The following is a 27,495-nucleotide window of genomic DNA, read 5'->3' on the forward strand; positions in this document are numbered from 1 at the left end:
TGTCTATTCAGTCAGTGCATTAAGCTGCTGTTGGCTTGTAACCCATTTCCATAATGTCAACATAAGTGGAATAAAACAACAAATTGCCTAAAAATGTTTCAAACTTGGCTGAGTATTGGGCCACTTTCCGCTTTCTGATGCCTGTCTTTACAATAAAGTATCCCTTTGGCTGTATTTAAAGTTTCCTTTTGCCTAGTCCACTATATCCCTGTTTTTACCTTTGGAGAAAGGTCGGGAAAAAGCCATTTATCTTTGAGTTTGAATGCCAGGATTGTTGCTAAGGCCTCTGATTAACTTCGATAGCTTTCAGTATGATAGAAGCTTATGTATTTGAGTCATGTGCTCTTGAGCTAAAACATTTATTGCACATTGTATTTAATTTTTTTCCCATTACATTAAATAAATCCTGTTCCTTAAGGAATTTACTCACAAAAAAGAACACACAGCATTTGTGACCCAGTCAATTTTTTTTTTTTAATACATTTTTTTTATTCTTTTATTTCAAGAAAATTATTGAACCAAAAAAATGAGTCCAGCCCTTTTACACAGTTTTGTTAGCCTGACAAGCCAGACCCACATCAAGATGTTGGGTCTGGGAACACACCATTGGCAGGGCTCATTCCAAGGGGCGGGATAAACGGTTGCCTTTCAAATTCCCTCTGCACGCAATAGCAGAGTGCTACAACCAACCAGAGCAACGAAGAAGGCAGAGCGACGGACTTCAGTGCAGTTCTTTGTTATTTTCTCAAAGAAAAGCTTAACTCTAAGTCTTCCAGAGTCGCGGCCAAAGCCGATTCGAAAGGCCGCTGTTCGCCAGCAGCAGCTCCAGCATCTTCTTTGTTTTCAAGTAGCAGGGAATTCATGCGGAACCGTCACATCTCTGCCATCATTATGTTAAGTCCGCCCACCGACTCTATACACGATGTGATTGGCCTGACTAGAGTTTGGTTTTTCATGCTCGCAAGCCAATGGAGAGTTGCTAGACGACCCTGGCTGCAAATTACATTTGCTGCCGCTAGGGTGCGTCTAGATTTCTAGGCTACAGTTTTGTAGCAAATTATTGAAATGTCTCTGTTTGTCACTATGTTTTGATCCAGTTATATTTAATTATGATTTTTTTTCTAGTTTTGTTAATTGTCTTTGATTGAAATTTGTTCAAGATTAATGCGGTTGCCTAGAACCTCATTGTTTTTGTTCCAGATAAATACTACTTAAATTGTAAAAGTAAACAATATTATTTTATAGTTGTATTTAAGATATTTAAAAGATAAGACCCCTGTAGACCCATGTAAACTCTCTTTTTAGGGTTTGACTCAAGCTGACCTCTTAAATAGCATCAATATTTTGAACTTGTAGTTTTGCTGACCAACACTCTTACCCCTGGTTTCACAGAAAAGGCTTAAACTAGTCCCAGACTAAAATGCATGTTTAAACTGTTTTAACTGCAAGCAACTTGCACGGATACATCTTAAAATATGTCACTGCCATTGTTTTGTCTTAAGATGGATGCCAGTAATGTTTTTTTCTATGGCACATTTATAAAAGCTACTTAAATTTCATAATTGACCTAAGGACTAATCCTGTCTTAATCTAAATCTTAATCTAAATCCTTGGCTTAAATCTGTCTGTGAAACCCTGTGAAGCCTCAGAGTAGCATTTCCAACACTGGGTTACAAACAAGGTTAACTTACAGTGACTAAGATTAAATCAAATATACTCATTTTGGCAATGCTCTTGTACTTTCTTATCTGTTTAGTCTTGAAACATTATTTTCTTTTTCCCTTAAGAGACTCTTTCGATGTCAGCGTGTATCATCGCAGGAGCTGAAGCAGAAGCCGTCGAGTTGACCAAAACGCTTAAGAAAAATCTGAACATGGTATGTTGAAGATGACATCCCTCTTATTACGGTTTAGTTAACATTTGCTTAGGAATGCATTGAGTATTAAGATGTTTAGATATATCTATCTCCATCCCGACTCCTTTTACCCCAATTTCCTACAAACCAAGCATGAGGAGTCACAGATGGCTTGAGCAATAATCTAGCCGTCCCGTTAGATGTAATTGCTTAAATGGATAAGGTGTCTTTTACAAGTGTGACCACCCTCCCACTTATTCCACTTTGATTTTTGGAGCCGGTCCAGCTTGAGACATGTCCTCACATTGTAGCTCTCGCGGTTGGAGATCCATCTTCCAGTGCACTGACAAAAAGGAAATATGATGTGTTTCATTCGGGCTCCATGCAATGCAAGACCATCCTCCTTTGTAGCCGTTCCAAGTTCTTCATCAAGCACATGTCCTCCTCTTGATAATGTTGCGAACATGAGAGCACCCAGCATCAAGTACGGCTTGATTGGTTCCAGACGTTGCCGCTCCCCCAGGTGCCGGCCGGGGTCAGTTCTCCCGAGCTGTTCCTACGACTCGAGGGAGATGAAAGAAAAGCAGGAGATTTGAATTTGTCCCAGTGCCATTTGGTAAATATAATCCCCATTACAGTGTCTCCATTACAGTGATGTGGAACTCGAGTTGAGCCCGTTCCAGGCATATGCAGGTGGTATGATTGGCCCTGGCTGCGTGTTTTGCTTATAAAGGACAACAGAGAGTGATAAGATGATCCTTTTAGCGAGATGTAATAATTACACCCGTGTATGCTGCAGATAAGAACTGGAACGGGTTGCCGTCTACTTTCATCAAAGGCTCATGTTCACTAGGGGCGAACACTTTTTGCTTGGAAATGGAGGATTAAAGTCTGAATCCGTGTGCCATAAGGTGCAGATCTCGAACGTGACATTTCATATGTGACTGGGAGTGATATTCACATTCCTCAGCTGTGGTAATTCAAGATAATTTAGAGCTGAGAGCATGCAGGTAGTGTATATATCATCTTAAGCCACATAAGTAAATCTCACACGAAAATTTCCACTTTAAATCCATCGGAGACTATAAAATTCCATTGACTAAATGTAATCCTGGCATTTCAGTGATACTGCATAACTCTTGGCTGTAATGTATTCCTACGTCAACCTCGGATTAAAGCACAACATGAGCCAACATGATTCCCAACACGTAACTGCGGTTAAAATTGAACTCCTTGCCCGGTAAAAACACATTTCTCTTTTTGAATAGTTTACAAATCCCTAAGAATGATCAGAAATGTCAATTGATTGGAAATGTTTGGAAATTAAAGCATTACCAGAATTTTTTGCGTGACCTATAACGCCTAATGAGGTGTGTGGCTTGTTGAAACTGATTTTTGGGGTTTTTGGTCATTATGAAGCGCTTATTCTTGGTCTGCCACCATTCAAATAACCTGTGAACAGGATTCGTGTGGGCTCAATGGTTCAGATGTCGTAATGATCTCGTAAATACATAGCTCGGAGCGAACTGGTTTTCGTCTAAAGCCGCGGTTGGTTATCTTTCAAGAGCGAATAATCCCTGCATGTGTTTCCAATAGCCATTTCATATTTCCAAATTTCTCTTCAAGGTCAAGTCCGTGCCAAATCCTTCTGTTTATTTCTGTTCATTTCATCTCTGTACAAGATATTCAACAAGGCCAGGGACAGGAAATGATTTGATATGAGGACTATGGTAGGATTTCATATGTAGAGCATTTGTGGTTGCATTAGATATTAATAAATATTATTTTTTCCCCTCTGTCTACCCTGATTGTGATATTGCTTGTTTTATTGAATTTGGGCTCTTTTCTCTTTTTCACAGATTGAGACAGACATCATATCATGTGCAAAAGAGAGTAACACGGAGTACCTGTCTAAAACCCCAAACTTCATTTACATATCTGTACGTCAACGGTAGACACATGTATTTTCACATTAAACTCAGCATAAATCAAAATTGAATTTCTTATTGCATGTAACTGGATCTTTTGAACAGTAATGTATGTATTATTATGATTCCGTCAATTCCTGATGGATACATTATATTTATTGTTTAATTGTATATAAATAAAATAAATGTTTGGTGTATAACGTTAACCATTCTAATCAAAACTCATAAGAGCTTCTGTTTAATTTGAGTAAGTCTATTATACATGTTCACAGAAGTATTTAAAGACATCATTTAGAAAATATAGCCCTTGAATTTAGTTTAATGTGACTAACATGATTTGTCTTCTTTCTTTTTTTTTTTAGATGAGTGGATCAAACTTCTCAGGGGTCCTAGAAATGGTGAAACGTTTTAAGGACCTTAGCCACGCTCGTTTATACCCAGTAGTTATTGTTTGGGTAAGTTTCCATACACCCCATTAATCTAAACAGCCAAGGGGCCAAGCGCTCGTTGTGTTGGGATTAAATAATTTTTTATGTGTTCCTGTTTTATTTTAACCGTAAGTTAAGGTATTTGTATATGATTAGGCCAAAACATGATCTTGTCCGGGTCACATGCTTTAGGGTAAATTACTTTTAAAAAGTAAAAATCAACAAGAGCATCTGATTTTTTTTTCTTTTCTTTTTTTTCTGAAGCACATTTGCTTGATGGCAGTATTGAGAGTTGGAAAAACCGTTAATGTTTGGGTTCCTGGTTCTTATCCAGCATGTGTACCTCAAAACATCACTCTCACCCTGAATAATTTCTTAAATGTGTTTCGAAAACACAAAATCTCTGCTCCTGCAGTTTTGACGTCTGAATCCAGGGATCCACACCCCACTGTGGGAATCCATATGTGCTTCCTTTACCATTCCCTCTGAATGCCTGTTAGATAACCTCTACTCTCTATCATTATGTTTTCCCTTGTTTTTAGTATTTCACAGATGCTTTGCTCTTATCACCACCACAGATGTGATGATAAGATAACACTTGTGGCAGTGAGAGCGTGTGATTGCGAGTAAAATCTCAAGCCTTGCTTCAAGATTTTTTTATAAAGAGCTGTTCAGAGGTTTGCTTGATTTCTTTACATTTACATTACATTTGTATCCTCTTAACATGCTATTACATTTCCTGTTTGGCTGTCACAGTTACTTTTTTTGTGCTTTTGGAGTTTCATGATAGAGTAAACAGCATTTCCCCCATTTCTCCAGGCTATGACCTAAAATTTTTCTTTAAGCAATTTGCAATATGAGCACATTCTGTTTTATTTGGTGCGTATACACACAAGCCACATCTTCCTGAAATGGTGATGTAAGCGAACGGAAAAATAAACTGTATTAATTTAACGGATCGGTGAATGCTCGGTCAGTTGCAATGGAAACTTTTCGCTCAGAGCTGGTTCTCGCTGTTTCACATGGGAGCCTAACCTGTCTAAATACACAGAGAACTTGTGAGTGTTTTTTTTTTTAAGAGTACTATGGGGTACTTTTAAAATGAATGTGCCTCTTCCACATATATCAAAAGTGTTTTTGAAGAATAGGGAATATTTTATTTAGATAAGTGGCAGGTTAGTATGGGATGATCAATTCCTCAATATGTCTATAGTCAGTAAAGAAAGTTTTTTTTTTAAAATGTATTTCTTAATTCTTGTAGATTACAGATTCCCAAACCTTTTTGTCAGCCAAACTCCTTTGACTTAAAATATTTACTTGAAATATTTTAAGTTAATATTTCAATAATTTAACAACACATTCTGTGTGTTCACATTTCTCTGATGTCAGTTAATGTTTACATGACATGCAGGTAAACATCCTAAATATTTCATCTTTTAAATGTTTTATTTTTTATTTATTCAATTTTAGATTTTAAGTTAATATTGATGCCAGTTAATAGTTATATGACATGTAGGTAAACTACTGTAGGTAAAAAAAATGTTCATCTGTTTTAGTAAATGTTTTATTTTTGTATTTATGTAATTTTAGATTTTAAGTTTGTATTTCAATAACTTGACAACACATTCTCATGTTCACATTTCTTTGTATATATTTGTATATAAAAGTAAATGTTTTAGTTTTATTTATTTACTATCATTTAGTTATTTTAGATTTTAGGAATCTTAGATTTTAGATTTAATTTTACATTTGTATGATTTAATTAATTTCATTTAATTAATTTTCATCAACTCAAGAACCCCCTGCCCCCCCTGTTTGGGAAGCCCTGCTATAAATGAATGGATATGTCTTTTCTTCTTTTTTTGACAGGTACAGCTGAACATGACAAAGCGGTCTGTCGATAGCCAGAAGACAGACGAGTTAACAGCCTTCATGGGTCTGGCCTCCGAAGTCTTACAGGGAAATGTTCTGCTCTATGGAATTGAGATCGATCACTCCAAGGTAATTTTCTGTTAAAGATATAGTTCACCCAAAATGTGAAATTGTTGCTCTGTTTACAAGCTTTATCTGAGCCTGATCTGGCATGAATAAAAGGTCTTCGAGCATCCAGGAGGAACCTTGTTTCAATGCTTGGTCAGGAGGTCTAAAACTTGTCCTTTTGAGAATAATTAAAAATCATTGTCATTGTTAATAGTCATTTTGGGTCCGGAGAAAGAATCTTGCACAGATGTGTCTCACTAGACTCTTTGTAGTGTCAGCACAAGTCTGTGTCATGAAGATCGATGTGTGAATTTGCCCTGTCTGTCTGCGGCCCCCATTAAAAATGCTCAGACAGCAGAGGGAGTGGCTGTAATATGTGTTCGTCATGATAAAGTGCTTATTTTTGTGAGATAGTGGAAGTGCAGATAAAGACCAAGCATAAATCACGTTCATAGGTCCCGTAATAATGAGGATAATTCCTCCCAGATGCGCTTATTCATGCTTCACAAAATAGCTGCCAAGACTCGCTTTGTGAGTTCTGACCCTTCCAACTACCTTCATACATGACATAAGGTTTTTTCAATTAGAGGTCGTGCCTCTTAATTCTGTATTTTATCCAGATTGTTTTTGAGATGCAGTGCATGTCGGTGAAACCGTCAAACGTTTTCTGCTTCTAGTCACGCCTGAGGGTTTTTGGATGAGCCAACGGTTAAGTATATAGACTTTCCATTGCCTAATACTACACTGAATTTATTCCACTGGCATCAGTCATACAGTCAAAATCAAGTTTTGATGATCACCGTTGGGAAAATGTAAAAGGGTTGTATCACAAGCAATTACATTTTTCTTGATCTTTTAAGATGAAATTGATTGATGCTTTATTAAAACATACTATAAATACTGATTTATGCATAAAATGGTCATAAATCTGATCTGAACTTTAACTAAGGCACAACAATAGACAAATGCAGTCTGCTTAAACATGTTTACCAATAATCTCGTTTCACTTATAAAGTTGTGTTTCTTAAAGGCACGGTAAGAAATAATGGACCGGTCTGTTTTTGTACAAAAATTGTAAGGGTTGAAGCGTGTCCGTTATGGTGAGCAGCAGTAGATAATCCAAGAGAGTCGTGTGACAATCAAACTAACTTTTAATGACTACCAAAAATAGGGCTGTGCCGGTAAACTTGACAACTGCATCACCGGCAGTGGTCCGCCAAAACACATTTGTTTGTATGTGAATGCTGTTTTACATGAATAGTATGACAGGAGTGAAGCACAAAGCTTTGTTTACAAAATAAATATTAGGATAGCAATTAAATGTTATATCGCAACCAAATGTTTGGATTCATGACGAATGAGAGAGTTGTGCGTGAGCCCATAAATGTAAGCTTTGTCGGCTTAGTATTCTGTTTTGCGATCTGGTCACCTGATTATCAGCAAATTTAACACTATACCATTAGTTATTCCACTGAAAATGGAATCTCCTGTTTCTTTTCCCAAATCTTCACTCATGTATCCCATTTTCGCGTGGATCGCTTTAAAATAGGTTTATTATATTCGCATTCTTTACTGTGGTAAAGTAGAAAAACGCTGTAGGAAAGATAGCCTACCTTTTTACTTGCACGTCAAATTCTTTTTAACACAGTTTGTGCTTGTCATTAGACTTGGTAAGGCGAGTCAAGTTTATTTGTGCGGGTGATTTTAGTTTCGCTTTCTCTGTCAGCGCAAAATCAAACATAGCCAAAATGTCTTGACACTGAGGAAGATAAAATTAGCTCTTCAGACTTTTTACAACAAGTAGAAAACATGAAGATATACAAAAAAAAGAGCTGGTCTTTCTGATTGTGTCTCACATCCCTGATCCCTCTCAAAGCGCAGAGCGGCAGGCTAGGCTATATCCCTTTGTGTGTATATATATATTGGGGGGTGTTTTTTATATATAACCCCCCCCCCCACCAACCAAAATCTGGTAAAAATCTCCCAAAGTCACAGCCCTAACCAGAAACAACAAAATACTACAGGCTTAAACGTAAAGGTTGCGCCCGAAAGCTTAGGCAGCTGACTCTTTCCCTCGCTGCCCTATCAGGAAATGACTTTGCAGGCAGTGTTTGCGCATGAAGGCACCTCACGAAACTGATTTCGGACAGACCTCTGAGGCAGCGTAACGGTTTAATGATCTACAGCAAAATAGAGAGAGCTTTAGTGAAAACTAAGCAAATATTTAATTACTACAATAGTAATTTTTTGGTAGAAATGACATTAGAATTGGAAAACATTGGTCAGAAACATATATTTACATACAAACTGACCACCAACCACAACCTTCAGATGCCATCTTTATTTTTAGCTCAACTGTCACAAAATGAAAAGCACAGGATTGTGTGATATTAAAGGCAGTGAAGGTACAGATGAAGGCATCTCAGAGACAGGAAGCGAAGCTAACATTGGATTCGGATCTACCTTGGAATGCATTCTCAGAAGGCAGCATTTTTCAGCTTTTGGATGCAGCCAATTTTAACACTCGACAAGGAACTAAGGGAAACTCAGGGCTTAAAGGCATAATATGTAATTTTCGCCGCTAGAGGCTGCTTATTCAAAACAAAGGCATAGCTTGATGACGCCGTGAATGAACATTGAATCATGGGAGTTGTCATTTTCACCTGGTAAAAACATGTTACTTGCAGTAAATGAAGAAAACGAGATTCAAACAAAAAGACTAATCGTGTTGAGCTATATAACAATGATTAGTTTTCTGTTAAAAAATCTATCCTAACAGTTGCTCACCTGTCTAATAAAACACATATTATATATTAAATTGCTTTGGTGTTTCCATGGTTTCTATGAAAATATGATCATTGACAAGTGATGAAATGAACTGACACGGTCTGTGTCCTGATTAAAATGGCTGATTTCTCTGGATTTAAACATTGTTTGAAACGTTTGGGATAATGTAAGTACCAGTACACACATACCATGTACTTGAGTTAAAGTAAAGATACTCAAGGTAAAATATTACTCAAGTAAAAGTAGAAGTGCTGCCTTTAAACATTCACTCGAGTAAAAGTACAAAAGTATTTGCCTTCAAATGTACTTAAGTATCCAAGTACTATGATTTTTTTATGGCTGTAATGTCCTATTATAATTTGTCACAAGACTCTTGCTTAACTCAGTCTACGTGAAGACTAATGTCACTCTTGGCACACCAATCTATTAACAAAATGACATTAATTAGTCAGATATATATATATATTTGAATTGAATAAACTTTTTGTGTGTTTAATTTTGGAGGGAAGGGGACTGTTCCCATAAGGTATAATATATTTAGTCTTTACTTCTATGCGTCTATGGTCATAATTATTAACATCCTAAAGTTATGATACATTCACATAAACCTGCAGAACGCCATTAAATATATATATATATATATTAGTGCTGTCAAACGATTACAATATTTAATCGCGAATAATCGCATTAATGCCATAGTTAACTCGCAATTAATCGCACATTTTTATGAATTCTAAATGTCCCTTGATTTCTATTTTTCCCATTATTTTTTCTTATTTTAATGCTCTTATCAACATGGAAAAGTGGATCGGCAGTAAGTTTGTTCTTAGCTGTGGTATCCATGTGCTTCTGTCTGAAGTCATCCATTGTAGAGCTTAGATTGGGGGCCAAATAATCAAGCCCGACCCTACCCGAGCCCGTGCACATTGTGTCCGAGCCCGGCCCGGCCTGACACATTAACTGTAATTATGAGCCCGAGCCCGATTTAAACCCGACCATTTTTTTAATAAGTGGGTCTAACTGACGTTCTCAACTACTTTCTATGTTACTTTCTCCCGCCCGCAACATTTATGTTTTGTCCCGCTCCCGCCCGCAAATAGACTTTTTTTTGTAGGCTACTTCCAAATACTTTCGCCTACGTGTCGCCACCCCATCAGAATAAATGCTCCTAATAAATTATTTGTTATTAAAGCATTAACACACAAACCACTGCTTACATAAAGCAAGCGGGCTACTGCGTGCATGGTTTGGCATGACTGAATGCGCGCAAAGTGCGCTCCCTTAAAATCTAAAGCTGACATCAGTTCATCGCGATCTCACACATCTCTGTTATTATCAATGAAGCTGACTGCACAATGAATCTTTCATAATATATACACTTTGTTTGTTATAATTAGAGGATTTGTCAGCATGCTGAATTCAGCACTGAACAAAAAGTCAGTTTTGAGCGGTGAGGGAGTCTGTCTAAAATGCTTCTGATTGGCCATTGCGTTCAAGAAATCAACACGTCTGTGTTGGCTACATCGCTCAACGCTGCAAACATCTTATAGGGATCTCCCAGTCACGTGACCCCTAGCCGCGTGTCAGCCATTTTGACGGAATACATCCGTCAGCTACTCAGTGGAAATGGATCTATTATTAGGGGTGGGCCACCCATAATAAAAGATCCATTGCCGTGGGTAATATATATTATTAGTATATTATTATACTAATAATATAATTACATAAAAACGTTTTGACATTGGGCTACAGTGTATTAGGTAAATGCATTTACCAGTAACTACTGACTCTGAAGCTAACTGAGCAGTTTCACGGCTCTCTTCTCTACTCTTTACTACTAGTTTAATACTGTTTCTAGCTAATGTTGGTAGTTTTTTTTTCACTGCTACAAAAAAAACGTCGCAAAATGTGGTCAACCCATACACCGTTAGAACGGTGAAAAAATGCACAATAGTTCTATCATAAAGGGCGACAGCTAAACGTTTGTTTAACAAATGATTTTCTGTTTAAAGCAAAACAAAAAAAATAATATATATCTCGTAAAATTGGGAGCCTGATGTGTCCAGCTATGACAATATTATGTTATGCTGAATGGTAGTGCACACACACATTGCGGATTTCTATGGCAACAGTGGATTTATAACATTTGATCCCAAACTCCGAGAAACCATTCATTAGCCTCCGAGGGGACAACTTACCTGATCCAAAATGAAGACTGCAAAGCTGTGTTGAGTTGGACTGTGTTGAGTTGGAAGCCAAACAGTAACACCGCCATCAGCGTTTTGCCTGTTTATTGCCGCCAACCACTTGTTTCTCCGTTTTGTTTCTTTTGGGATACGGTATAAAGATATTCCTTTTGTATGATCACGTATCTGAATGTTACATATTCGCTTACTGGTAAATTGCCGGAACCAATTTACCGGTATATTTGAAAAGGTCCTGTTCACTCATGATCTGTTACCAGTAATTTTCCAGTAAAGACTGTATGTGTGAAAGGGGCTGATGACTGTATTATTTTTATAAGTAAAAATGAATGCATTTAGAATATAATGTTTTAAAAATGTACTTGTATGCTTGTTGTTTCTTTTGTCTGCACTAAACAAGATCTTTGTTAAGGGTAGTTTAAGATGACATTTGGGGGAGTTTGTCGCTGTAGTCTTTCAGGATTGTTTGATTGGAATCTTTGGGTTTGTTTTTCCTTTGCCAGATGTTTGTGCATGTGGAGCACTTAACTTGTTTGGTGAATTTATTGTTTTGAGAACATTGGAATTTGATAAGGATCAGTAAACCTCTTCTCATAAATACACATTCAGTCTTCATTAAAAACATTTAGTCTTTTTTGCCTTTTCTTTCTTAACATGTCTTACTTGTGTCCAGTTTGGTCAGTGATAGATTACTTTTAGGACAGGATTTGATTTCAGTCTTTCGACACTTTTCTGTGAAGCTAAGACAGAAACCTCCATGAAATGGACCTCCAAGTTGCTTAACTATTTCAAGCTAATCACCCTCCACATAGACAACGGAGAGATGTTTGCGTGATTCATTGTGTGTAAACAATGACAGGCCTCATTAAACAAATAATTTCTTTCAGTCTTTCCACAGTATGTTTGTAATATGCAAAGTTTTCTACATTTATTCCAGGCTGAGGGAAGTGTGACGCTAGCAGCCACACAGCAGCTTTGTGAGAGAGGAGTAAACTAGATAGATGGATAGATAAACAGATAGAGAGATAGATTGACAGATAGAGAGATAGATAGACAGACAGACAGAGATAGACAGACAGACAGACAGACAGACAGACAGAGAGATAGATAGACAGACAGACAGACAGACAGACAGACAGACAGACAGACAGACAGAGAGATAGATAGACAGACAGACAGACAGACAGAGAGATAGACAGACAGACAGAGGGATAGACAGACAGACAGAAAGACAGACGGATAGATAGGTAGACAGACAAACAGAGAGATACACAGAGAGATAGATTGACAGAGAGATAGATAGTTAGACAGACAGATATACTGATAGACAGACAGACAGACAGATAGATAGATAGACAGACAGATATATATATATACAGACAGACAGACAGTACAGACAGAGAGATGGATAGACAGACAGACAGACAGAGAGATAGACAGAGAGATAGATAGACATACAGTACAGACAGAGCGATAGATAGATAGACAGACAGACAGCCAGATAGATAGATAGATAGACAGACAGACAGACAGACAGACAGACAGACAGACAGACAGACAGACAGACAGATAGATAGATAGATAGATAGACAGACGGACAGAGAGATAGACAGACAGAAAGACAGACGGATAGATAGATAGATAGACAGACAGACAGACAGACAGATAGACAGACAGAGAGAGAGATAGATAGATAGACAGACAGATCGATATATAGATAGACATACAGTACAGACAGAGACATAGACAGACAGATAGATAGATAGATAGATAGATAGATAGATAGATAGATAGATAGATAGATAGATAGATAGATAGATAGATAGATAGATAGATATATAGATAGATAGATAGATAGATAGGTAGATAGATAGATATACAGACAGAAAGACAGACGGATAGATAGATAGATAGACAGACAGACAGACAGACAGATAGACAGACAGAGAGAGAGATAGATAGATAGACAGACAGATCGATATATAGATAGACATACAGTACAGACAGAGACATAGACAGACAGATAGATAGATAGATAGATAGATAGATAGATAGATAGATAGATAGATAGATAGATAGATAGATAGATAGATAGATAGATAGATTGATCATTCTCATATGCTGATTTGGTGCAAAAGAAATGTCATATATTTACAACAGTTTTTCTGCTTAGTATTCTTGTGAAAACCCTGATACATTTTTTTCCAGCATACTTTGATAAATAGCAAGTTCAAAAGAACATTATGAGTATTTGAAATAACAGTATTTGACTATAACTGTCTTTATCAATTTAATGCATCATTTCTGAATATAATTTTTCTTTCTTTCAAATAACAAACTGACCAGATAGATGTATAGATAGTCTTTATAACAATTCTTTAACATGTGCCTTAGTGTCAGTAAGGTGATCTAACGGTGTGATAAAGGTCATTTCAAGCCCTATCAGTGCCTGGCCAATGAGTGACAGGAGGTGTCACAGGATCTCCTTCACACACGGGGCCTTGTGGCCTGTCATGCGCTGAAAAGGCTTGTCACAATGATATATGGCTGCTCTAATCCCTCCTGTGAGAGCCCAGCAGTTTACCCACCCCTCACTTCCTACTCCTCAAAGCATCCAGCTGAGGATTCTAAACCTGAGAGGAGATTAGCTGCTCCTTAGAAAAGAGAAAAAAGAGACTCTCTCACCTGCCCATATCCACCCGTTTTTGAAACTGGATGCCTGGTTTAGCCCAAATTTGGACCATCTTGAGTTTTACAATATAGTCTTACGGGCACTGGTGCCTTTTTAGATGCTGTTTTTAGCTCAATCGCCAAATAATCAGTCACATTTTCTGAGAATTAATGATGTTTTGGGTATGTGCAGGTTTCTATAGGAGTCAATACACTACTATGATGAATGCAGGACCACAAAAAGGTATCAGATCCTTTAATCGCTCTAAAATCACCCCTTCTAAAATGATGTCAGGGTGCAGTATACCTCAATGTTTCTTTTTATACTCGTCTGCCTTTGACAGCATAAATGTATTTGGCCATAACCTTCGCTTAGTGTCGGATTTACGTTCCAGTAGTCATTTCTCATTCTCAAAATATTACCCCTTTCTCCATGTCTAATTGTTTTTACGTTTTCCTCATCATTATGGCTGGCACAAATGCACTGTGGGAGGAAAAGTAAAAAAAAGTCTATTTTTCTTGTCTGGGCTTGAAAGATCCCTGCTGACAACTCCAAGCCAGCGCACTTCTCCTTTGATATTGTACCACAGTGTTAAAATAAAAGATCTGTACCGTGGCAGCGTGCGTTGGGTATTCTTGATACTTCGCACTAATGCACCAAAATTTATTGGTCAAACCCCCCCAAAAAACAAACGGAAAATGCAGAAAATCAGCCTTTTTTGCTTACAATAACTACAGTGTCAGTCCTTTTAATGCAATCAAAATGTTTCAATTATATTATAAATTATTACACTAGCATCCTTCAATTGGTGCAACCAAACCCCCCAACCCCACCCACGACCCTCAAAAACAAAAACAAAATTTTTTGATTGATTCAATTTTTTTTGTGGAGTTTAATTGTGCATGTGCCAGTAGCTACAATATGTTTCCAACCAAAGTTGCAAATTTAACGCAAGCGTAAAATTGGAATATCACAGTTTCCATCCCGTGTGTTCAAGATAACAAAATGGTCACTTCCTGGGGAATTGGCACAACATATTTGTAATAAAAATGGAAGTTTCTGCAATCTGGGAAGCAACTGTGGCTCTTTTTTTGGACATCATAAGTTGTGCCTCAGAGCGTGCAGACAAAATGCAATAAACGCTGTCATGTTATCTTGATGAGGGCGGGTGCCTGGTGTTTGGCAACGCAATCGTGTGAGGCAGTTCTGGGAGGTAATTATACCCAAACAGTTTGATGACAGTCTTTGGCTCAGGGATTTCAGAATGACCAAAACAGCATTTGAGATGCTGTGCAATGAAATTAGTCCACTAGTTAGTCCAGTTATCCAATCACATCCTCTGTTGAGGCAAAGTCATGTGAGTTTGTTGTTGCACATTGAGAGATTTATTCAGTGAATGTGTTTCCATCATAGTTTATGAGCATGTCTTCTTATTGGATCAAATCAATTGAGCGCGATCCATCCAGCATTTTTAATGCAATATCCCAAAATTTTTATAAAAATGAAAACACAGCTAGTATTGATTGATGTGATATTGGCTTTAAACAATCTCAATTTCACACAGAGATCTTACATTTTTCACACATATTGTTGTGATAAGCAGAAAACAGAGCACAGTGGCACAACAATAACAGGTTTTTGGATAACACAAGCAGATCTGTACCCATAATGTTGTGGTTTCCAATATAATCATTTTACATCAAATTTTCTGTGCATCATTATATAATGCCTTGAGTGCTCCAGATGCATGCTGGCATGTGTGATCGTACACCGTTACCCACTGAATGGGTTTATTTAGTGTTGATTTGGCAGATTACATGAGCCATTGATACCTTCTGCCCCGCTCAAGATCATGCACACCCTCATAGTGAGACAACTTTCCAACCAAAAACATTCATAAACAAATTAGATCCGAAATTTGAGGCTGATGCTTATACCAGGGGCGGACCAAATGGGTTTGTAAACATTCAATCAGTAAAAGGCCATGGAGGCGTGTTCTGCCCCATGCAGCCTGTCCACGGAAGAACACTTGTTTTAGATTTGAGACGACCACCCACTGTCAGATATTGAATGTCCACTGTGCAGTAATCTTGTTTTGAGCTTGGAGTTTTTTAGGATTTAGCATGAGCTTTGCTGGGTTGAGTAGTTTGAAGTGGTTCACCTCTGACTTGAATCTTTGTAAAAGTCCTGGTTCTTTTCTTGGTGGTAATTCAGGTCGGGCCATAGATGAACGCTAACTTTTGAACAAGCTATATCCTGCACTGGAAACCTTTAACCACACCTTAAATATTAAATATACAGAGTCCAGAAGTTTTAGACCACATAGATCATGTGAGATTTAAACCTGGAATTCAAATCATACCAGATAACTTGTAGAGGTTGTATGAACGGATGTCATTAAAGCAAAACCTAATGTTTCTATTGCATGTGTCACTCAAAAATAAAATAAAAAAATACTGCCCATATACTAATAAAAGAATAACACATGTTGTGCTCTTATCCCAGCATGGATTACTCCTAAATGGCCAGATAATGTATTTCAGTCAAGCAATTAAATGGGGTTTTATCTGGCCATTTAGGAGTAATCCATGTTGGGAAAAAGGCAAAGCATGTTATTTTTTATCAGTATATGGGCAGAGGGGTATTTATGTTTTATCTGTATAAACAGTCCAGGACACCTCCATTGCAGGGTGGATTGTTTTCCTCTATGCTATTTCTCCAATTTCGCAGTCTCACACTCTCACCTTTGCTCATCCGAAAATGACGACTGTTTAGTCTATGTTAATTATTGTTTGGACAGCTCGGTAAAAAATGCCAACAGCCTTTTGTTTGAGGGAGAGGCGGAATATTTACCTGAAAAGGCTTGTTCGTAATGAATCAAGACGAAGTGCGGGCACTTGGCGATGGGTGAGCGTAGAAAAGGAAAATAAGGATGTAGAATCTGAAATGCAGTTTTGTCGCTGAAGGAAATAACATACATGACCCAGGTTGATCTCTTGCTAGACCTTTCTGTGCATGTCACAAGTCTAATGAGGGGAACTCAAGAGGTTTTGTTGTTAACAACGGATGTTTGGGTTCTGCATGTGGGCCTTGGAATATCATGACATATTTCACCATTTTCAACAGATCTGTCAGTGTAGGAAAGCATTGTGGTCTATCATTGTTTAGGAAACATATCTGTCACCAGGTCAAGTACAAACACAGAAATCGCTCCCTCTGACTTGTTGAAATAGAGCAGTATTCACAGGTATGGAAACAAAAGCTTCCTGTATTTTCTTCGCCCCATTCCTGTGAATGTGGTAGGTTACACCCGAGGCTCTTGTACAAAAAAAAAGCAAGAGAGAGATTCAGAAACACAGTTCACTGAGGAAAACCTGTTTAAGACACGAGAAACTATAGATGCCATTCTCCTTGTAACCGCACGACGGAAACCTTCATTATTACTTTCTTTCAGTGTTCCTTGACTTGTTTATCTGAGCAGTTCCTGAATCAATATTGGGTAATGCAGTGCTTCAGTTCAAGAGAAGAGATAATGACGCTCAGATCCTTTTCATACGAGGTGAGACTGAATGAGAATGATGGGGTCATGTCGAGGACGCGTTTTGACGGCACAATCCCACAAATCTGTCCTTTTTAAGTATTTGTTCTGGTGGTACGTTTTGAAAAATCCGTGGGGCGAATCATCTTTCTTAAACTGGCAATGGAAGTTCCTAAAACTATAAACCAATGTAGATTTTCAATCAAAACCATTTTTAATTTCGTCATTAAACTGAGTTCCCACGGGACTTCAGCGCGAGACTACAGCTAGCCATCTAAAACACTATTTAGGTGAATTTAAACAATGGTTGTTGCTAAACGCATATTGTTCACATGTAAGGGCCCTGTTCATGTTGGACAGACATTTTAATTGCATTATGTGTCTGTTCAGAGGCACAAAGACAATCTTTATGTATATGCACCCAATAACTGCCGTTTTAGCTGAGGAGGAGCTCTGGTCATTTGCGGGAACTGCTCCGTGTTGCAATCACCAATCCGGTTCGTTTTTTTTTTTCTATAGACAGTACTCACAAAGGTATAACGATCAAGATTAACTTAAAACTTGCCCGGAGTTCTCCTTTAATGTGCAGGAAATGGCAGAGTTAGTCAATCGCTGGCTTTCTTCTGATGATGTTAATGGCACTTCCCATGAATATGGTGCACTTCGCCATCATTATCTGAACGTTAGGCACCTCTTTTCACTGACTATTTGTTGAAGACTACCTGGCTTTGCTTTGTGCCTTATTTATGGTAAGTACTAGAATTTAAGATGTATAATGCCCCTTTTTTTCTGCTCTAGAATAATCTAAAATTGAATTGATCCATTTATTGAGCCATACATTAGCATGGTTGCTGCTGCTGCTGTCCTATCCAAAAACCGGCCTATCCAGTTCAATTAAAACCTCACAGAGTCCCTCTTGACCTGCGGTTATTCGCTAAGCTGGTCTACTATTAAAAAATGTCCCTTTGGATACAGTTACAGTTGAGGAAGGTGAACCTCAGAGTTCAGCTCCATATCACATCTCTGAAGTTGACAGTAACTTGGGCTCGATGTCTATGTCTAGCTCTTTGCCTCTGGCTACTGTCTATGATTGGCAGTCCGGAGGGACATTCAGGAACTGGTGCTATTATAATTTCTCAAAAGGAATGTACGGTCAGAGTAAGAAATGTAATACCATGTTTTCAGAGGGACCCAGAGTCTGCATGGGTTCTGGTGGCAGAATAAGACTTTTCCTTTAAGATGCATTTTAATGTGTAGTGTTTAATTTGCGCCCCCTCCAGGCCCCCAATCAGCGTTTAGTCAGAACCTTTCACTTTCTGCTTCCCCCTTGTGGCGGACTCACAGATTAACGTGATTTTCTTAATTTCAAAAAACAATTTACTGCCTGAAAACGTTCTTGAAATTCACTTTGGCTAAAAGTGTCGCTAGTAAAACTCCAGCACTTGTCGTATTGATCTGACTTCAGCAGTGTGATTAAGTATTCTTTCCAGTTCAGCTGGCATTAAAGGGTTTTGAAACCTTCACGAAGGTCATTATAGGGAGACGCTGGCAGGCCTGTAGTGGAATAAGACTCACTTGCTGCCTGGAAAGAAAAAGACTGAAGGGTGCAAATTGTCATTGTTAAATTCCTAATTGCTGAGGTCCCGTCTTCAAAGGGCCCGTCTGTGTGAGGCGGGCCATTACGTGCTGCTGGAAAGGCTGTCTGAATCTGCTGAATTTTCAAGGACAGTTAGTGAACCACTCATTGTGTGGTCCGCTGCTGTATAACCTGTCATCTTAGTACTTTACGAGTCAGTTTTCTTTTGAATTGAGAAAAAAGTGTAAGAAATTTGCTTTTGTATATTTGTAGTAACGTGTAATAGACATTGGCACTGTTTTTAAATGCATTGTTCTTGTATATTGGCATTTTCCATGTAATATATAACAAATGATTTCACAAACATCCCAAGGTGTATTAAAGGACATCCAAAAGCCCCAGTCAAGTACCTCTCTCGAGGGAACCCTAGGCCAAGAAGAGAAAATTTCATTAGTTCTGCCAATTTCAGGTTAAAATGAGTTTGAATGGCCTTTTTACATCATTGGAAGTTTTCCACTAATGGGACCATCATTAGAGCCAACGAATGAAAGAAAAGAAGAGGGACTTTACAATGGAAAGAAAGCAACCACACGTCTGGTGTCCATGATTCTGATTTGATCTGTCTGTTCAAAGATTTTCTTCTTTTCTATTAAATTACCGTTGTAGGATTACAACCATTGGGCCTTTTTTCCTCCATTGTTGTTTTTGTACTTTTCTTCTTTCTTAAGGAACAGAGCTTTCTTGGATGTTGTTGTATTGTATTCATTATCATCCGGCACGCATCAGTATTACGATTAGTCCATTTTATACGATACAAATGTTTTTTTTGTTTATTAAAAGAGCTTTGATCTGTTGGCTTGGGAAGAAAGATTCATTTTTTTTTGTAGTGCACAGTTTGTAGTGCAGTAAACAGCATCTAGAACTCATCAACTTCCTTCAAGAGAGGTGAATTGGGCTGGCCTGTACAGGGGCCCCTGTAAATGTTTTATCCATCCCATAAAAGCCTGGAAAAAGATACTGGAACTCTTGGAAAATCCCTACAGGCACAAAAGACGAGACTTCAAGAAATTTAAATTCCAAGTGTCGAATTTCCTGTTCCATGTGTACTTTTAAGTGCTGGCCATGATACAGAGACAGAATAGAGCTCATTAGTAAGCCTTCTGCTGTCAGGAATGGAAAAGTGATGTAATATTCTGACAAATTATAGCGATTAAACATCAGCAAGCTTCAGTTTTCTTCAGATTTAATCACTGAATGTATCTATAGTTAGCATTGTGACTGCAAACATTGTGACAGCTTTTTTTCACAAGTGAATTATAATTAAAAAAAAATGTATTGGCCAACCAACTTCCTAGGACTAGGATATGTAATCATCAAAAGATACATGGCAGATACAGCACATTTTCAAGCATATTTTCAACCACTGTGCCTTTGAATCAGTCACTTAACCCAAGATTACTCCAATGTGACGTCCCCTAGGCTAATCCACTATTTCACCCACAATTATTATTTTTTTTTTATTGATTGAGCTTAGCATTTTTATTCTTTTTTGATGGATTTCTTTTATTTTTATGGACCACACTTCAGAGTAGGATAAATGTTCAATTAGTGTGTTGACTCTAACACAACAGTATTATTATCTTATTTTCCCCCGCATATGTCACTCTGATTTTTCAATATGTCGTGGCGGCTCGAATACAACCTAGCCAAGAAATAAGTTGATCCGCTGTCATATTTTGCTACTCATTGGAAACATGAGACTTATGCAAACTTAAACCTTTGATCCTCGTTGGTGATCTTCTTTTGAGAAAAGAAAAATGCCCATTTATTATTTTCCCAGTAGGACTGTCACGTCAAACCAAAAACAAAACACATGAGAAATGTTGACATTAGCTGTGGACAAGTAGGCAAGCTTTTCTCTCTGCGTTTGTAAATATTCCACAGGCATTGCGCTATTTTCCGTGAACTCGAGTTTTACATGTGGGTGGCAATCAGGTTAAGGCCATTTGTTCTTCATTTCCTGACTAAACAAATACACTGAGGTCATTCTTCATTGGTTTAGACCTTATTACAGAGTGTTATCTGATGATACACTGATATAGGAATTTGTGGCAGAATCTTTCTTGCTATATTTGAATTGTGTGTGAAATCTGTATGTGAAGGAGCTGTCATTAGTTGAAGGGTTGCAGGATTTCAGTTGACCGCTTGCAGATGTTTTGGCTCCTTACTCAGTGTTTTGTACCCATAATTAAGTGAGGGAACAGTGACTGTATTACACAAGGAAAAACAGGGTGCCGCCTCTTAATTTCAGTTCTTTTTTTTTCGTTCTTTTCCTTTTCCAAATTGACTCCAAATGAAGATTAAAAAGCATTGCACATTGTAAGGCTGCTGAAGTTCAGGAGCTGCTGCTGTATTGCCATTAATCATTTTATTTGTATTAATCATTTATCATTTTTCCACAAATTGATTTTTTTAGTCACTAGATTTCAGTTTATTTCATCCTTCTGCTTACAAATTGGAATCCTATGGAGTTAACTGTGGAAAATGCGTGTCATGAGTTTAAGAACCTCTTATCCATGGATTTGAAAACTTGGAAGTGAGAGTGGTAGAAAACAGCTCCTGTGGAAAGTAAGAAAAAATGAACGCATTAAAAAAATGAAAAATGTTTTTTCCTAATCAGCCATGTGTTATTTTCTGTCCACGTTAAGCTAGCAGAGGAGAAAATATAAAATACAAAGATAGCCCCGCCAATTTATTAAAATATTTAATATTTTCTAAATTAATATAATATATCATATTTAAATGAATCTGAAATACTTGAACAGAAGTTGTTAAAGAAAAGCAAGATTTTGGTCCCAGTCCAACCTCGGCTGAAAAGTGCAGGTTTTCTTTGTCTAATGCTACAATGTAGATCTGAACACAGTTCAAACAGATGAGAAGACCAGGAGAGTTGTTCAGCAATTAATCACTGATGTAAACGCATAAAAAGATGCAGAAGCATAAGGACATTAAGAGAAGAGACCCCAAGACATGAAAACAAAACCTGAAACCCTGTGAGCACAATGGGAGGCCTGACATTTTTTTCTTAGGCTGCCAAATATCACGGCCGGTAAGTCGTCAAGGATGTTTTGAGCACATCTGCTTGTCTATTCAAGTGTGTTTAAATATGTGTGTGTGTGTTGTTCAGATAAACCCTACGTTATGGGGACAAAAACATCCCCACAAAGATGGCAATATCCAAAATCCTTCTCCTTGTGGGGACATTTTTGGTCCCCATGAGGAAAACAGATTATAAATCACACTAAGTAAGTGATGTATTTTGAAAATGTAAAAATGCTGAAAGTTTTGTGTGATGGGTAGGGTTAGTGTAAGGGGATATACTATACAGTTTGTACAGTATTAAAAACATTGTCTATGGAAAGTCCCCATAAAACACATGCGTGTGTGTTTCTTCAGGTGTCAGAGCAGTGGGAGAGATCTGTGGAGAGACTCACTCAAATCACTGTCTCCCTCATCAGAGAGCGCAATGCTGCTCTCACTGGACAGATGCTCCATGCCTGAAACTGAGGACGGAGAAGAGGCATTACAGCAGACAACCAGGACTCGCAGAGACAGCAGCACGGAACCTCAAAGGTCAAAGAACGTTTGCAAATGAAGGCATTTCAATTTAAAATAAATTACAGATAGCGAGTGAGTGACAGCCTGGTCAGACAGTCAATGTTTGGATCAGTTGATTCATTTTTCAAGGTAGATTTTAAGATAATTCAAATTCAAATGCAAAATTGGCCTGGTTTGCCTAGGCTGATGTACATCAACACACAAGCACAATTAAAAGAACTTACATATTTTTGTATGTAAAAAAATTAATAAAAAAACGTTGTTGTTGCAGATGACAGTTCACTGTTCTTTTTTAAACTCGTAAACTCCTTTCCATATTTATTCAATTTTATATATACCGTTTAAACAATAAGATATCATTGCTATTTTCAAACTGTTTATCCATAATAAATTAATATATAGTAAATTTAGAGGTACAAAATCGTATGCCTTTCTCACGTGATTGAAAGCACGTTCTGACATTGAGGCCCGCTCTGTATTTAATCCAATGCTGCCATCTTGTGGAGGGGAATGAAAATCAGCTGTTGTGCATCACTGTTGGTAACTATATTGGATTTGACATCATAAACTTAAAATTTTCTGATAATTTACTCACCTCCACATCATCCAAGATATTCATGTCTTTGTTTCTTCAGTCGAAAAGGTTTTTGAGGAAAACGTTCCTGGATTTTTCTCCATATAGTGAACTTCAACGGTTATCAACGGTTTGAAGGTCCAAATTGCAGTTTCAATGCAGCTTTAAAGGGCTCTACACGATCCCAGCCGAGGAATAAGGGTCTTATCTAGCCAAACCATCGGTCATTTTCGAAAAAATCTAAATACTTTTCAACCACAAATGCTTGTCTTTCACACCCAAGACTTCACACATTATGTAATCACATTGGAAAGGTCAGGCGGTCACCTGACGTGGGCGGAAAATGTAGGATAGGGTGAAAAACTCATATCAATTTCTCCTCCAAATTGAATATTGTCCGACATCGTTGTTTTACCTTTTATTTATTAATTGTTTTTGTAAAGGATGTTTGACTTAGTCTTTGCACATTTGTTTTGTAAACACTAGGTACTTCCGCCTACGTCACGTGTGACCTTTCAACGTGATTACGTAATGCGTGGCACATCGTAGTGCTAGTGTAAGACGAGCATTTGTGGTTAGAAAGTATATATATTTTTTAGATTTTTTGTGGTTCCTCGGCTGGGATGGTGTAAAACTCTGCAAAGCCTTGATGACGTGTGATGTCTGCGCGAGCAGGTGCATGGATGTATGAAAATACATGTTGAATGCAATGATAGGATGAACATCATTGGTCTTCCACAGACGATATATGTCCATGTTTTAATATTTATCACTTCTATTATTGATTGCCATCAAGATGTGAAGAGAGTTTCAACCAGTATATATATATATTAAAAAAAAGTGTTTATGAAGCAAATTGCCTACTTCACCTTTAATCAGCACAACTGTTTTCAACATTGATCATAATAATACATGTTTCTTGAGCACAGAATCAGCATATTAGAAAGATTTCTGAAGGATCATGTGACACTGAAGACTGAAGTTTTACAGTATATTTTACTTTTGATCAAATAAATGCAGCCTGGGTGAGTAAAAGAGTAAAACATGACTGAAAAATGTTACTGATCCCAAACTTTTGAATGGTAGTGTAGATTTGACGATTTTTGAAAACAAATCGACACAACCTTTTTTTTCTAAATAATTTGCACCTATTTTCTATATATTTATCTCTTCCTACAAATACCTAACACACTGTTATCATAAACGCACCTTTCTCAGATGCTGTTAAACTTGTGGTTCCTCTATTTACCAGACCCTCTGTTGGCCGGCCTTACACCCGCTCAACTGGAAAAGCCCTGGTGACCACATTTCATAAATGTAGCTGTTTTTATAGCTTGACCCCTGTCTGACAAAAACAGGATCCCGGACTATCCCCCAAATGTGCGTGTACATGTGCTGACCTCGCCAGACTCGTTCTCCTGTGCTCACCGCAGATTGATAATTGATTATGGCCTTGTGCTTCCAGTCCAATGAGCATGCGATAATTGCGGCGGGTTGTTAAAGTCACTTCCTGCGTCGTTTCTGTCTGAGTGTTGGCTCAAAGTGAAGGCCTGCTACAGGCAAACCAATCAGGAGCTTGTTCTTGGCATGGCATGAATGGCCAACACAATTCTTCTTTTTTTTTTTTACTTGATGCTGTTTACTTGATCTTAGCTTGTCTTGATTTTTCTACAATTTTAGTTCTAGCGAAAATATACAACTGCTTTAGTACATCATTCATTCAAACAAACAAAGTTTCTGTCACCTTCTCTTGCATAACTTTTCTGCCTTATCCAAACTCTCGATTTTTTCGCTGTTTAATTTGTTCCACATTTGTGTTATAGGGGCATGTACACGTCTGAAGGTGAGTGCGTTGGGTTTCGGCTGTCAGCGGGACACTGAGAGCATTTCTCTGTGTGAAGTCTGAGGTTTTGACTGAGATGGATTAACCTTTCAGATGTTCTTCAGTAACATGTCATGGGCATTTCTGGAAAGACTTAAGATAGAATAGAGTATTGTAAACCTGATCCTCTCACTCTTGCTCCATTGATTATGATCATACTATATGACTATGATGGACAGGGGGAATTGACCATATCATTATTTATGAACAATGTCCATAGAAAGGCCAATTACAGAAACACATAAACTACCATTCAATATTTAGGGAACAGGATTGTTTGCTTTTGAAAGAAGTCTTTAATGTTCACCAAAGCTGCATTTATTTAATCAAAATACAGTAAGAACAGTAATATTCTGAAATATTATTACAATTTAAAATAACTTTTCTATTTGAATATATTTTAAAATGTAATTTATTTCTGTGATGGTAAAGCTGTATTTTCAGCATCATTACTCCAGTCTTCAGTGTCACATGATCCTACTACATGCACTTTTGTAACATTTTGAATGTATTTGCTTTCATTTTTGACCAATTTTAATGCACCCTTCCTAAGTAAGAAGTATTCATTTATTTTATAAAAGTGATCCCACTAACGTGCACATTTAATAATTTATCAAATGCCTTTATCAAGAGTAATCTTAAAGCAATCAAAAGTGGAAAATATTCCCTATCTTCACTTCTGGTTAGTAATCTCATGCTTACAATATAGACAGGGCATTATTGTAGCCAATATTTTAAAGCTTGTAACTACTGTGGAAGTCTATGAGGGATGTGTCATATAGAAATCATTGCCAAATATAATATTGATTGATTTTATCCCCCTGGATTTTTCTGTGTTTAATTTATCTAGTTTACTCGCACTACACACCAGCATCCTCTGAGGCTGGAGTACAATGGCACGTCTGGATTAGTTTTAGACAATATGATTCATGTTCATTTGCTTGTACAGCTCTGAGAGTTCGTGTGAAACGTTCTGAGAAAACCGCTAACCAGGAACAGCTGTGAAACGGTCAAGTAAGCACTCACCATATTTATGTATGAGAGAGGTTTCACTCATTTTCCTCTGGCGGAGCGGCACAAAATGCATGTGCTGCTGGTGTAGATAAAACTTACGACAGGGCTTTTGCTCCACTCTTGACTCTGCTTCATCAGCTTCTTATGGTTTGCTTGCAGCTTTTCTGGTGAATTCTTCTGGCTTGTCTCATCGAGCTGGACATTGAGGAGTGACAGACCAAGAAGACAAAATGTTCCCTCGTGTTTTGAGGAACGGTTTACTATAACATCTACTATATATATATAATTTATTTATTTAATTATTTCTTTTTTTACACATTCATTTTTTATGGCAAATTATATTATTTAACTGAATTTAAATAGAAAAAATATTGTATTACTATTTTATGTATTATTAGTTTTATTATTTACTGTGTCCCCATTTGGTTTTTTTTATAATAATAATAATTATGTAATAATGCATGTAATAATAGCATGCATTTGAGCATTTACGGGGTCCAGATGGATGTATTTTTTTTATTTTTTTTTATTTGGATAAAGGATAGTTTAAATACACATACTAATGTTCATAGGTTTTGGGAGAATAAAAAAAAGAGAAATGTATACTTTTATTCAGCAAGGATTCATTTAGCTGATCAAAAGTGACAGTAAATACATTAATAATATTTCTATTTCAAATAAATGCTGTACTTTTGAACTTTATATTCATCAAAAAAATCCATATTCAACATTGATAATAACAAGAAATTTTTCTTAATAAGCTCCAGATCATCATATTAGAATGATTTCTGAAGGATCATGTGACACTAAAGACTGGAGTAATGATGCTGAAAACACAGCTTAGCCATCACATGAATAAATATTAAAATATATTTCAAAATATTACTGATTTACTGTATATTTTATAATTAAATGCAGCCTCGGTGAGCATAAGAGACTTGTTTTATAAACATTAAAAACTCAGACATGAAGCAGGCCAGACTTGAACCTGCAGCCCAATTCAACTGTTTACTATTTTTATATTTTACACGATAAAAACATAATGATGACAAGTTTTGGTACACATGCATAAATGACCTAGCCTGGCTCCGCCCTCCTACGCACTTCCGCTCAATTTCATTTTCCTTCAGTACTACGTCTGGGATTGCGCTGTAGACTTTGGTTTTCTCCGATCAATTTTTTACCGGGCCAATCAGCGAACAGAGGGAGTGGCTGAGAACGATGACGTTGATGTCGACTCGTGCGTTATTTTGAGTTGTAGTTCAAAATAAGAAAGATGCGAGCGAAGCCATTCGGTCCGCTGTGGCAACGCTGCCGAATATCAAGAAGTTAAAGCCGGAACAAGAACAATCTTTGCTTAGTTTTGTGTTTATGGCCATCCTCCCACGGGGTTCGGGAAAAGACATATGTCACGACCAAACGTCAGCGATTGGTTATGGC

At 37.4% G+C, this 27,495-nt stretch overlaps 1 protein-coding gene across 1 annotated transcript in view; it reads left to right on the plus strand.

Moving 5' to 3' along the window:
• Nucleotides 1-22,855, plus strand: part of crppa (CDP-L-ribitol pyrophosphorylase A) — a 33,625-nt gene extending 10,770 nt beyond the window's left edge. The window contains 5 exon segments of the mRNA XM_077207989.1: nt 1,788-1,876; nt 3,715-3,795; nt 4,146-4,238; nt 6,081-6,212; nt 22,424-22,855. Of these exon segments, the coding sequence (XP_077064104.1) occupies nt 1,788-1,876; nt 3,715-3,795; nt 4,146-4,238; nt 6,081-6,212; nt 22,424-22,528 (500 nt within the window). The 3' untranslated portion in view covers nt 22,529-22,855.
• Nucleotides 22,856-27,495: the final 4,640 nt, after the last annotated feature.

This window comes from Siphateles boraxobius, unplaced genomic scaffold (genome assembly GCF_051911475.1).
Source record: "Siphateles boraxobius isolate OS27281-9 unplaced genomic scaffold, OSU_SipBor_1 6, whole genome shotgun sequence".
NCBI lineage: Eukaryota > Metazoa > Chordata > Actinopteri > Cypriniformes > Leuciscidae > Siphateles > Siphateles boraxobius.